General features: G+C 40.0%; 1 protein-coding gene across 12 annotated transcripts in view; it reads left to right on the top strand.

The window, feature by feature from the left end:
* myo9aa (myosin IXAa) overlaps positions 1 to 13489 on the top strand; it is a 160490-nt gene that overhangs the window by 114201 nt on the left and 32800 nt on the right. For 6 of the 12 annotated variants that reach the window (XM_084740127.1, XM_084740376.1, XM_084739754.1 and 3 more), the window contains 5 exons: positions 1313 to 1454; positions 4097 to 4292; positions 7191 to 7310; positions 9089 to 9136; positions 10548 to 10623. In XM_084740127.1, coding sequence (XP_084596253.1) covers positions 1313 to 1454; positions 4097 to 4292; positions 7191 to 7310; positions 9089 to 9136; positions 10548 to 10623 — 582 coding nt within the window. The remainder of the gene's footprint in view (positions 1 to 1312; positions 1455 to 4096; positions 4293 to 7190; positions 7311 to 9088; positions 9137 to 10547; positions 10624 to 13489) is intronic. The other 6 variants (XM_084739993.1, XM_084740214.1, XM_084740042.1 and 3 more) reach the window with 2 other exon arrangements.

Genomic DNA, 13489 nt, shown 5'->3' with positions numbered 1-13489 from the left:
TCCGACTGAGTGGGTGTGTACTGTGCTGCTGGATGAGAGAGTGTTGCAGGGCAGTGGCTGTCACTCTGCAGACCATTACATTAACAAAATAAAATAACAAGTATCGCCCCAAAAATGGGACCAACAGCCGCCGATGGATTCAGTCCATCGTCGATGGGCGATATATTTGTCCAGTCGGACAACCCTAAATTGTAATCCCTTACACTACTTGTTACTGGAAAAGGTAATTATACCTCAGTAACATATTACCGTCCAACAATTCTTGATTCACTGTTCACTCTAGTAGGCATCAAATGAAAATATCAAGTGTGTACACTGACATTAAAATCATCCCAGGAGCACGTTGGGCAGGTTAACAGAGGCTGTCCATAGATGTTACAGCAGGAGGGATGTGACGCTTCATATGTCGGACCTTCTGGCTGATGTTCAGTTTCCGATAACTCAACTTTTATGGTCTGACTATAAGACTCTCACTGGGAAGGGAAATATGATTCTTGTGAAACTACTCTCTGTCAGGTAAAGCAGGAAGCGATTCTAGTCTACACCCCACCTGAAATAATAACTGTACAGCTCCATGGAAAAATGTTGCGTAAGACTTTGTTAAATGTCCACTTATTTCTACTAATATAATCTTTGAAATGTAATCAAACCGCTTAAGTGTAAGAACAATTCCCAGAATGTAAATCCTCCGAACTGTATTTATACCTTTCGTGACTGTACTGTGACTATTTTTACTAACGATACTGCCTCCTTTATTTCCCCCCGTCTTCTCCATTTGGACTCTGGATCGAATTCCTCCGACTTGGACGAGCTGAAAAGTCTTCGGCTGTGTTGTTTTCATAGCTCAGGTTTCGCCCTGTTCCAAAACCCCTGGTGTCTCATTCTTCCCCTCTTCTCTTCCTGCAAGCTGTTTTGTTTTCTGCAGAATTGCTGGCTCTTCACGTTAAAACACCAGAGCCCAGATTAGTTTTAAATGATAATCCTCGACCTGTGGCATCGGGGGATAAGATGTCAGAGCTGGTTACAGATCGGATCATGTTAACTTGCCATGTTTCCACTGGTCCGCCGTAAAAAACTGTTGTTGTAACTGGATGACAGGCCGATGGAAAAATGTCTTCAATTCATGATGTTCTTTGTGGATGAGAATATCAAGAATCTATCAACATTTTCAGTGTGATTTATGCTGCAGTGTTCATGACACGGTCGACGGCTTTAAACAAGTGCATCAACAGCGTGTTTCAATATTAGACACAGATGTAAAAACCTTTTGTTCTTCAAATTAAACTCTTCTGTCCTTTTTTTTTTTTTTCAGTTTCCCTCAAGCCACCAACCAGACTCTGTTGGACAAGTTCAAGCGGCAGCATGAGGGGAACAGCTACATCGAGTTCCCTGCTGTCATGGAGCCCGCCTTCATCATCCGACACTACGCCGGCAAGGTCAAGTACGGAGTCAAGGTCAGTTTCATCTTCACCCCCACAGCCAATCATTGATTAGACAGATAGGGAAGAGAGAGTGCAGCCAATCTCAGCATCGACCTTCTGCTTTTTGTGCTGAGTTGGAGAGAAAGTGTTTTTCTCACACAACTGATAATGTAATCTCGTCGGTTAAAAGTCGCCTTTTCTCAATTATTGACATTGATTAGCATGTTTTCCAGTTTATTCAGTGGGTTTTTAAAGCTGCAACCTCTCTCAACCCTAGATTATATAATATTTTAACTGAACTTAAAACGTCAGCTGTATCTTTTTTAGTTGGAGCCGCCATGGGAAAATGTTGTAAAACCATTTTAAAGTGGCGAATGACTGGCTAGATTTCATGGGACATCATGTTATATTAATATTACATCAATGAGTGATTGCTACTGGTGATGCATATATGTAAAAAAAAACATATTGAAGAAATAAATAATGTAATAATGATATTGACTTCAGTGACATTCGGTGTTGAGCTGCATTTTAAAGATGTAACTCATGAATAAAATAAATGAATAAAAATAGTTATTTGTAGAAATACGATGTACCACTTTATATGTACGGTATCATAATATTGTCGGTTTAATACAGTAAAATGATAATGAATCTTAATCATTATATCAGCAATGAAACAGTATTTTATATCTTTAATGAAGTTTTAACTCATGTTTAAATTGTATAAAATTTAAAGCAGCAACAAGGAACTTTCATGTTGTGTTGATTATGGCGCCCCCTCTGAACAAAAGCGGTAGTGTTTCAATCGCCATATTTCGTAAAGATCTTGATCGAACTAGTGAATGCATATGTTTTGGAAGGGAATGAAACAAAGACAACTTATTTTCAATTGTTTGTTGTAAACACAGCTGTTTACATCATGCATAGCGATGATGTCGTGCATCTATTTGTAGCTACGTAACATTAATCACTGATGATGGTGGAACAAAAGTAAACTTTGCTTTAGTACCGTTCTTACATCTAAGTTACATGTAAGCCAACATCTAACAAATTCAGTTGTTCAGTAGAAGTAATTTTGTAAAGAAAGCTTAAGTTGTGGACTTTCCTCATATTACGAAAATGTTGGTTTGGAGTCTTTTCAAATCCTGCATTTCTCTGTTAAATCTGTTAAATAACCAACCAAAGCTGACTCATGTTTCCCCTCATGCTCTGTTATTACCCCTTTTTATTCCCCCATCAATTATTTTCTTTTTCTCTTTGCTAATCCTGCCCAAGCATAAGCCGTAGCCACAGAATATAACGCCAGAAATAAAATCCTCTGAAGAAAAATCTCCTCCTCTTTCCTTTCAACATACCACTCACTGTGAAACTTTACCGGGGAAAATGTAAACATTTGTCTGATTCTGCAGAGATTTAGACATAATCTGGTCCTGTATAGACAGTCTTTTCGCTGATGGTCTTATTTGCTTATGCAAATTATATAAAGACATCAGTATTAAATTTAAGCTGTTTCATAACAAGATAAAAATCCTTGTAGCCGGTTTTACACATTCATGGGGTTTGTTACATAATTTATTGAAGATAAAACATATAAAAATACATAAAACATTTTCCAAAATATGTAAAAGAAATGCAAAAAACCTCCCACATAAGCTCACATAAATCAGTGTGCATTAGAATTTAAACCCTCTGCAGGTAAAATAATACGCCACTGGTCCCTTTTTTCTGGAGCCAGAGAGAAAAAAAAGGGGGTTGTTAAGTCTCACATAACAACGAGGAGGCATTTTAATCCCTTTTTCTATATTACACAATCAAATCAAGATATGGCATCCCGGCGACCCTTTCACCTATTGTGCAGATCTGAGCTTTTGTATGCAGGGTTACTGCCGTGAACAGCAGCTCTGTCGTGGCCTGTCAACGTGCTGTCAGCCAGGAAAAAATCCACTGCAGACGAATTCTTCTCAGATTTGAAGACCAACTAAGAAGCAAACTTGAGATTGAGCTTAGAGTTAAACGTGTACCTGAATGTTTTTTCAGGTGAAGTCGGCTGATCCAACAGACACATATCACACTCAGTATGTGCATAAATGACAGTTAGTTATCTCTAAAGCCCCACGACTTTACTTCAAGCTTCTATGGGATAAAACTTTAACCCTTTGGAGCCCATCGTAGGGATATACCATTGTTTGTTTTTTGCTAACTGTAGTCATTTTTTTCAGTATATTTAAAGTGTTTTACATCCATAAAATCAACACATCCTCTGCTATCCATTGATGTCACTAAGTAAGATATACTGAACTGTAAAATTCAAGACAAATTCAAGGTAAGAATTGCAGAAAAACACAAAATTTGTCTGCAGAAGTTCATCAGTTGTATAATCATCAATTATGTAGATGTATTTTAAAGAAAGAGTTCAGATTTTTGAAGTGGGTTTGTATGAGGTACTTAACAATAGTCAGAGTTTTACCAAGAGTAGAAACGCCCCCAGTTTGGAGAAGCGGTACCAGCATTTACTGTAGGTAATGCACCAACTGTGGGTAACTATCTCACACAACCCCACTTTTAATAATCTGAACTGTCCCTTTAATGCGTGGACCCCAGAAAGATTAGCAACTGTCCTGGCGGAAGACGATAAAATAAACAAATAACACCCCTGTGTATCACACGTGCAGGACTTCAGGGAGAAGAACACCGACCACATGCGTCCGGACATCGTTGCTCTACTGAAGAGCAGCAAGAACGCCTTCATCTGCGGGCTGATCGGCATCGACCCGTCAGCCACTTTCCGCTGGGCGGTACTCCGAGCCTACTTCAGGGCCCTGGTGGCTTTCAGAGAGGCCGGGAAGAGACACACGCAGAAGAAGACTGGTGAGCTCTCACGCTAATGGAAACTCCACTCGTGTGCACATTACAGCAGTGAGGGCAGAGTACAGCGTGTTCTGATGGAGGAGATAAACAGACAGGGAAAACTTATCTGAGCTTAGAAAGAGAAAGAAAGCTTGAAAAAAATCATCATTAACTGTGTATGGTCTTTTTATTGTACCAAGTTAACTATTCATATTTTATTTGTACCTATATTATTGATTTACAGCACATTGCTGCTGCACATTTTTCAGTGATCAATTACATTAGATTTAATACTATGCTGTCATATTATGTTATATATTATATGAAAATCTGTGCTCACTGTACAGCCATATTCCAAAACAGTTGGGACGTGGTGTAAAATATAAATAATTATAAAATGCAATGATTAGCAAATCATTTTCAACATATATTCAAGTGAATATGGTGCAAAGACAAGATGTTTAATGTTCAGACTGAGTTTGATGCCTGCGACGCTTTCCACGAAAGTTTAGACAGGAGCATGTTTGCCACTGTGTCTTGACAGGCGTTTGGGAAACGAGGACACAAATTTTTGAGCTTTGAAAGTGAAATTCTTTCCCACGTTTTGTGTTTGTGCTTCATAATGCATCACACATTTTCAGTGAGAGACAGGTCCAGACTGCAGGGAGGCCAGTCAAGTACCTGAAGCCACGCTGTTGCAACACGTGCAGAATGTGTCTGCACTGTCTCGCTGAAATAAGCAGGGACGTCTCTGAAAAGGGCGTCGCCTGGATGGCAGCGTATGTCGCTCCAAAACCTGTATGTACCTGTCGGCATTAATGGGGGAGCTTTACAGATGTGCCCAGATGCTGGCTTTTTAAACTTTGCGCTGGTAACAATTTGGACAATCTGGACACAATGTCCATGGTTTCTAAAAACAATTTGAAATGTGGACTTGTCACACCACTGTCCACTCACTGTCAGTGTGTCTCAGATGAACTCAGCTCTCAGAGAAGTCTGCAGCGTTTCTGGATGTTATTTATGAGGCTTTCACTTTGCACCGTCTTAACTTGTGTTGGCAGACAACCATTAAATATCAGATCTTTGTACTGTAATCAACTGAATATTGCTCGAAAAGGATTTTCAAATCATTGCATTATGTTTTTATTTAGGTTTTGTGCAGTGTCCCAACTGTTTTTTGAATCAGGGTTGTAGTTTGTGTGAAGCTCAGTCTGTGTCAAAACAACACCGAAGAATCCAGAAAGAGAGAAAGGACACAAACTTGACTGAATGTCATGTGAGCATCACAGCAAGAATAGCAGTAAATGAGTTTACTACTACTAAATCTAGAGAAGGTGATAATGATTATTTGCTTTTTCATTTCCTCTTGCTCTATCTTTGAAGCCTGCGGCCTGTTGACTCTGAGTGAAAGTGAAAAACAGCTCTGTGAAATTACAAACCTCATTTTTACTGTATGCTCACATGTCGTGCAGTTAGGATTTTGTCCTTTTCAGTCATTATAGTTCTCTTTATGTCCGCTATATTTTGTGTCTCAGTAGTCACTGTTCTGTAGTATGTGTGCAGTAGTGCTGGTAGTGCTGCCATGTATTTACAGTAGTAGCTCTCGCTCTTTGTCTCTCTCAGCTTTGCCTTTCTACGAATGTCCTCTTGCCCTTTAGATTCGACTCTAGCTGTACTTGATATGCAGTAGATGTTACCATCAGATGTTCTTTCAGCTCTGCCGTCGTATGAACCAGACTTGCGCTCTGCACCCTCTTGATTGTTCCTACACATGAAGTTTGACATGTAGATGTTGTTGATGTGAAAATTTGCTTATCCTTAGATACAGTATCTTTTAGAAACCTTTCCAACTGAGCTCTAAAGATATTGGTGTCACCCAAGGAAACTTTTTACATGTCTTCTAAAACATTTCTGCAAAATGACAGTAGTGTTTTTGACTTTTAGTAAAGTTGTTATTGTGCCATGCCTTTTATTTCTTTTTTTTAAATAAATTATGAGGTAAATTGTTTTTAAATTACCTGTAAATACCCTCACCATGTCCAAGGTTCTGTTTATGCCTGGTATTAACTCACATCTTGGATAATCCATTTCAAAATGAACAGCTCTAAGTATTTCAGTTTGGACACGGCATTTGAATGCATTTCCACATGCGTCTGGAGTGACCACTTGTGATCGTATCTCACTTCCCCGCCCTGTATGCAGACATGCAGGTTCATCATTTCTGTTTTGAAAGACCAAATGCGGCTGCGGTCCAACACTTGTAACCAACACGCTAGCAATGTTTGTTACACAAAGAAAAAAAGAAATTAATTTATACCATTTGCCAAATTTACAAGAATTTGTCTTTCACAGCATTTCACAAAGTTTCAAAAGATTCACCTGACCCAATAACTCTCAAAAGTGTGTTTTTTTTAGTAGTAGCCCAGGAAGTAGTAGCTCATAGCCCAGAGGTAGCCAGTATTGGTTACAGTTTACGGGATGTTTAGCAGTGTGGTCAAATACCTAGCTGCTAAATGTTGGCAGTACGTCTTTGGTGCATTCTCATAAATACTTAAAAGTGTTTACTGTTGAAACCAGGTATAAACAAGGCCTAAGAGGACAAGGACTGTAGATTCAGTTTGCAGAAAACCTTCTAGAAGACACTGTATGAAAGTGCCTTTGGGTGGCGAACACCCACACACAGAACTACAACGACAAACATCCTCCTGCTGCCACCAACTGCAGTTTTGAATGTCAATCATCTTTTCTCCAGAAGTCTTGCACAGGTATCTCTCCAGTAGACGACTGCATCTCTTGATCTCTTCTTCTTCGCTGTCTAATCTGTCATTTCTTTCTCTCTTTTCCCCACCTTCTCTTTCCTTGTGTATTTTTTTTTCTCTCTTCTCTGTTTTCTTTTTCTTTTGTTTTGCTTCTCCAAAGGGCATGATGACGCTGCTCCCTGTGCAGTTTTGAAAAGTGTGGATAGTTTTAGCTTTCTGCAGCACCCTGTGCATCAGAGAAGCTTAGAGATCCTGCAGAGATGCAAAGAGGAGAAGTACAGTAAGGCTGCCAATACAACAGTTAACAACTACTCCTACTCTCATGTTAGATCATGACTTTGGGGAATCTGTAGGGAGGAGGCTGACCAACGTCTACGACTTTACTGCACCGTACTGCAGCCACAGTCAAGCCAAAAGAGATCAAAGTCATAAGAAGATCCAAACTTTAAGGGATAGTTCGGATTATTTGGAGTGGCGTTGTATGACGTACTTATCCCTTATAGTCGGTGTATTACGTACAGCAGATGGTGGTCGACACGCCCCCAGTTAGGAGAAGCAGAGAGGGGCACCAGCAAAGAAGTGAAGCAATGAACTGCTGTGGACAGGCTGTTTTAGTCAATTAAAAAAGTGTTTGTTATGTTAAGAATATTTTCGCTGCTTTACTTTGCCATCAAACAGCCTTTTCTGACGTGAAACCCTCGTTAAATACGACAATATCATTTTCCCCAAACCAAACTCTGTAGGCGAAATCAGTAACTTTACCACAGAGAACACAGGAGCTGCTGATCCACCGCCAACTCAGTATGTTTGTTTGTTTGTGTTATTGTCTGACTTCAGTGAATCTGAACCATCCACTTAAAACAACAAGGTCACACAATAACAAAAACAAACTACGAGATTGAAGCAGCGGTGAACCAGGAACTCATGTGCTCTGTGAGGTAAAAGTACTGTTTTTCCTTAAGGAGTCTGGTTGCCTTGAAGAAAGTGGTATTTGGCTTACATACCAACACTTTCCTGTTGGAAAAGGCTGTCTGACGGTGAAGTAAAGCCACACACACATTCTATAAATAGCATACACCTTAGAGCCAGACCGACATATTAGTATGACAGCAAAGTTTGACTCGCATTTATTAAAAATGTCCAACAGGTCTAACAAGTCATGGGGAAAAGTAAATTCCCATGAAATAAATAACACTATATGAAGATAATTCTCTAACAATCAAGATAAATCTCTGTCCTGTTATATTTAATGTATTTAAGACTTTTTTCTATTTTATGTCACACCATAGGACACGCTTATGTTAGAGTTCAGACAGGCTCCAGTTCACATAAACTGACTAAAATACATTTTGTTGCCGACCCTGTCCACAGCAGTACATTGCTTAGCTTCCTGCTCCTGCTGCCTCTCCATCGACTATAAGTAATACGCTGACCAACCTCAGAGAACCCCACATCAAATAATCCAAACTACCCCTTTAAAGTGACGTTTTTATTAATTTTCTGCTTTATGATTTGATTTACAGCTCCTGTTTTCTCTCATTAGACTAGATGCTTGTTGGTCTCCGCTCCCTCTGTCTCCCTCTTCCTCCTCTCTCGTGCACCTGCATGCATTTGTCCTCAGTCTTGTCTTGCACGTTGTTCACTAGCATGCTTCAGCCATCCTGTCACTAACACTGTGCTGGTAGATAAATGCATGGTTTGTACGGCTCTGTCGGCTAACTCCGGGGTGGGGAAACATCGCAGTAACGCCTCCGGGTGTCCATCACTTCAGCACACAGCTACACGTTCATGTCCAGTCCTGTCTGTCGGGCAGTGGGTATATCTGCTTGTCCACCACAGCACTCGTCACTAATACCACATAGGCTGGTGATGGTGATAGAAGACTGAGGGGGTACATATGACACAGACGTGTACACTATCATCACTAACTTGCTCACAGGCAGCTTTACATGTGGTGCAGGACCTCACACACTCTTCTCTCAAAGGTCACTTTTCCTCTACAAATGTTTCATGACACTCCGATGTGTTTGTGTCTTTTTGTTTTGTGCCACCCTGCAGCTCCGGATGAGAGTGAAAATGTTGTACAAAGTGATGAAACTGAAAACGGTACACTGTTCAGTCACCTGATAAAAAATACTCTCTGTCAGATTTGCTTCTAAAGTAGGCTAACGCACGCCGTAGATTTCTCTGATTTCACATCACCGGGGCCTGCTGCAGGTTCAGAGGGGATGCTGTGCACTGTAGTAATGTAACAAAGCAGCCTTAAAGGGATAGTTCGGATGTTTTAAGTGGGATTGTATGAGGTTCTTATACATAAGTCAGTGTATTAGCAGCAGGAGCACCGGTGTAGGAAGCTAATTAATGTACTGCTGTGAACAGGGTCAGCAGCAAAATGTATTTTAGCCACCTAAAAAAAATCAATCAGATCAAATCAAAATATTTTCACCTCTTTACTTTGCCATCAGACAACCCTTGAGACCCTAGAGTGCATGTATAGGTTTTAGTAAAGAAAACAAAAAAAAATATTAAGTATTAAAGTGAAAACAATCTGGTGAATAAAAGACAAATAAGTTATTAATAATAATTGGTAAAAAAAAAAAAAAAAGGATAAACCAACTAGACTGTATAAATTCATAGCCAGTAAATTAAAAAAATGAGTTCCATTAAAAGCCAGACTAAAAATGTATGTCATGAGTTTGCTTTTGAATTTAAAAAAGGTTAGTTAAGATTCACTGAAGTCACACAATAATTCAAAACAAACTAATAGCAGCGTCTGTTGTGTTCTGCAAGATAGAATGAATGTTTTTGTAGAAGTTTGGTTGATTTGGAGAGAGTGATATTTGGTTTATACAATGGCAGTTTCCCACCAGAAAAGGCTGTCTGACAGCAAAGTTAAATGCTGAAATTATTCTAAATTACACTTAAACTGTTACTGATTATTTTAAGTGGTTGTAATATCTTTTTTTTTGCTGACCCTGCTTAGTTTTCAGGATGGGTGTACCAAACACCTCCGGATAATAACCTCATACAATCCCATTTCAAATAATCTGAACTGTCCCTTTAATTCAACCCATCCTGCTCAGTTTTATTCTCTAAAATTCTCTTTAGTTTGACATAAATGGCTACTTCCTGCCTTACTCTTATTAGATAAATTAATTATGGGACAAAATATGCTTTGAATACTCTGATTTTAAAATAACTAAGCAAACCTACAGTCCGGACTAAACTAAATAACTCTTGAGTATCATCTTCCATAATTCGACACTAACAAGAGAAACTCACTATTAACCTCACAGATCTTTGTTTCGGTATTAAATCATCTGCAGCAGATCATATTTCCAATAAAAGGGCACATAACACTCACTGCAATAACACTGGAGTGTCACATGGTGTCGGAAGTGTGTGTTTTTGTTTGGGAAGGGGTTTTGTTTGTCTTTATGTCTGTTTTGTGTGTGTGAGTGAGTGTGTGTGTGTGTGTGTTCTTTCACATGATGCCAACCTGTGTGTTCGCGATCAGGTATGACCAGAAAGAGTCCACGTACGCCGCTGTCAGACCTCCAGGGGAGCAACACCATCAACGAGAAATCACCACGGTAAGAGTCGGTGCTCTGAGGTTTGTCAAGTGGTTTGTGAAGTTTCCAGTCAGGTCAAGTCAGGAGAGAAACTGACATATCTGAATAAATAAATTACGATTGTATCATTACTTATATGTTGAAATAGCGTTACAATTCAAAGCCAGGTCCTCCTAATGACCGCATTCATAAGACACCACAGATATGCAGGACTCATGAGCACCTGTACATGTGTCAAATGAGGACAAAATACCATGCTGTCACACCTGACAATGTAATGCAAGCTAACACAAACACCACAAACTACAGGTGCAAAAGTTACCAGACAGTTAAACCACTTATAATTTAATATTTTAAGCTTCATAAAGGTACCATTTACTGCATTGGATTTGATTGTAATGCACAACTGCTTGGGAGTCCAAGTCAGACTCACACTGGGGACATTGTAGTTCGTTGTTAGAGTCCTCCTCCGTAGACCTCCAGGGCTTCCTGTAATTACGTTTTTGATCTTACATACAAATGACAAAGAGCTCTCAAACTGATCAACGACCCTTTAATAACTTCTGTCATACTTTAAATAATATATTTTTAACCATCATGCAGTGATACTCACCTCTGGCATTGAGACAGACGTGGCATTCCTTTAAAATAAAGGGTGAAGACTGCGATGTGACCCCGAGCGTTGCTCTCACGCCACCCCGCTGAGACCCCGGTCCACCACCTCCTCTAATTAGCTGTGGACCGTGAGATTAGCAGCCCCACGACCACGACTGGTAGCGCAGAGCGGCTCGCACAAGACGGCTTTTGTTACACAGGAGCTCAGTCCGGGGCCGTTAAAATCCGCCCTTAATGTGATTTGCGACCTCTGGCCTCCCCTTCTGACTCTGTATCTCACTCACACACTCATCTTCTACATGTTAGCAGAGCTCTAAACCCTGCAGCTGCTTCCTCTGTGATGTAAAGTCAGAGCTATGCATTTAGAGGAGTGCCCGGGGAGTGATAAATATTCAATCCCTGCAGGGTGCTTGTCGGTTGGACGGAGCAGAGGACAGTGCGGTGCTTTATGGGACTCTCAGAGAGACCGGGGAGACAAACACTACAAGAGGCAGATTGTACTTTCGCCATTTACTGAGATCGATGATCAACTGGGGAGAATATAAACCCAGTGAATCTTAAGACTGATTTACACTTACATACTGGAGCTTTGTGGATCTTCTCTCGTAATTTGTAAAACCGTAATGTAACGCAGGCTGCTGGTACAAATCATATGGATCTGTACGACTCCTCTGGGACTGTGTACCCCAGACTGTGATGAGGATGGTGGAGCAGTGCGCCGGCTTTGTTAACGAACATCCTCTGGGTCTCTAACGTGGCCTCAGAGAAAAACTAAGTGAAAGGCCAGCAACACCTCTGTTGTAGCTTTTTTACACCTGATTTCTTTCTTCTTTTTTTTTTAATCTCATGTCCATAGTGTGTTTCAAATTCAACAAAAAAACATTTTGAGGTTTGAAAGAAAAAGAAAACGTTCAATTCAGAATCATCTTTACTGCATGTTTAAGCGTACAGTTTGAATCTGGTTTCCTGTGCTTGAAGCAGAAAGCTAATGTCAGAAAGTCAATGCTAATATACTTATATTTACCGTGTTAACCATCTTAGTTTAGCATGTCAACATGCAGACTCTCACCAGGCAACAGGTGGTGAAGCACCTGCTGCGATGCCACCACAATTGCAACCAGCAGAGATTTGCAAAGTTTTGAAAGAAGTTTTATTTTTGTGTAGTAGTGCAGGTTTGTTCAACTTTCAAATGAATACAGTTATGTTCATGAAATCCACCGAGTCTCAGCTTCCTGTCAGACCCAATTTAAACAATTTCATTGATATTCAGGGACCCCAGTATCTGGAAATATTCAAATACACAGTTTTTATAATGGACTAAAATAAGACATTTATACTGCGTGCAAAAAACTGCATGTTTTCTGCCCAAAACCGCATAGATTTAGCATGGAGTGGGTCCGTCTGAAAAGGAGTATTTTCATTCAGGTATCTTCAGGTGAGACAACAAGGAATCCCTTTGAAAATGTCTTTGCCAGAAAAAAAAAAAGAAAACAAAAGATAGGGTACTTAAAAATGTATTTCAGCAGTGAAAAATCAATCCAAACATCAGCTTTTCACCAAAAAATCTACAGTACCATAAAGCTGAACCTTCTCATCTATTTTTTTGTATCGGTGTTGACTTTCATTTTTATTAGCCACTGAAAACGTCTCCACACGCTCGTGTCCCTCCTCGTTTTCTCTCTAGGAATGATTCAGCCCCCTGCTAATAACACAGTACGAGTTACCAAACACATCTCGCTGCTGTAGCGTACAGTGTGTGTCACAGAGTGTGTGTGGCTTGTTAACTCATCAGGAGGAGTTCTGACTGGAAACACATAAATAAAGTCCTTGAGTGGATCTGAAGAGCTGAATCAGTGATAAATTGCAGCTGCCACAGCTGCACTCTGATTCTGAACAATGATTATTTATTTTTTTACCTCCATGTGTTTTTACTCCTCTTTCTCCTCTGGGCTAAAATAGTTGAGAATGGTTAATGGTTTTAACCATGACCTGACCGCCCGTGTTTTTGTTTGTGTTCTGGGCAGGTGGTGAGGTTTCACCTTGAGGCCTGAGGTTTAAACCCTCACAGGCTTCAGTAAACTCTGAGAGGTGGATTTCGCTCTCTCCTGGGGTTAATAACGTGGAAACTGCTGCCCCTGCTGGTGGCATTCCTTCAAAGAAAAATATACAACAGATGCAAAATATAAGGCACTGTTATTATTATAAAACAAACATTATTATACATTGGTTAAACTAAGCTACAACAGATCTATCCAACATATTCACCCATATG

This window comes from Lutjanus erythropterus, chromosome 1 (genome assembly GCF_056507025.1).
Source record: "Lutjanus erythropterus isolate fLutEry1 chromosome 1, fLutEry1.hap2, whole genome shotgun sequence".
In the NCBI taxonomy this organism is placed as follows: Eukaryota; Metazoa; Chordata; class Actinopteri; order Lutjaniformes; family Lutjanidae; genus Lutjanus; species Lutjanus erythropterus.
Note: the sequence above shows the minus strand (reverse complement) of the source record. Positions and strands in the feature narration are given on the sequence as shown.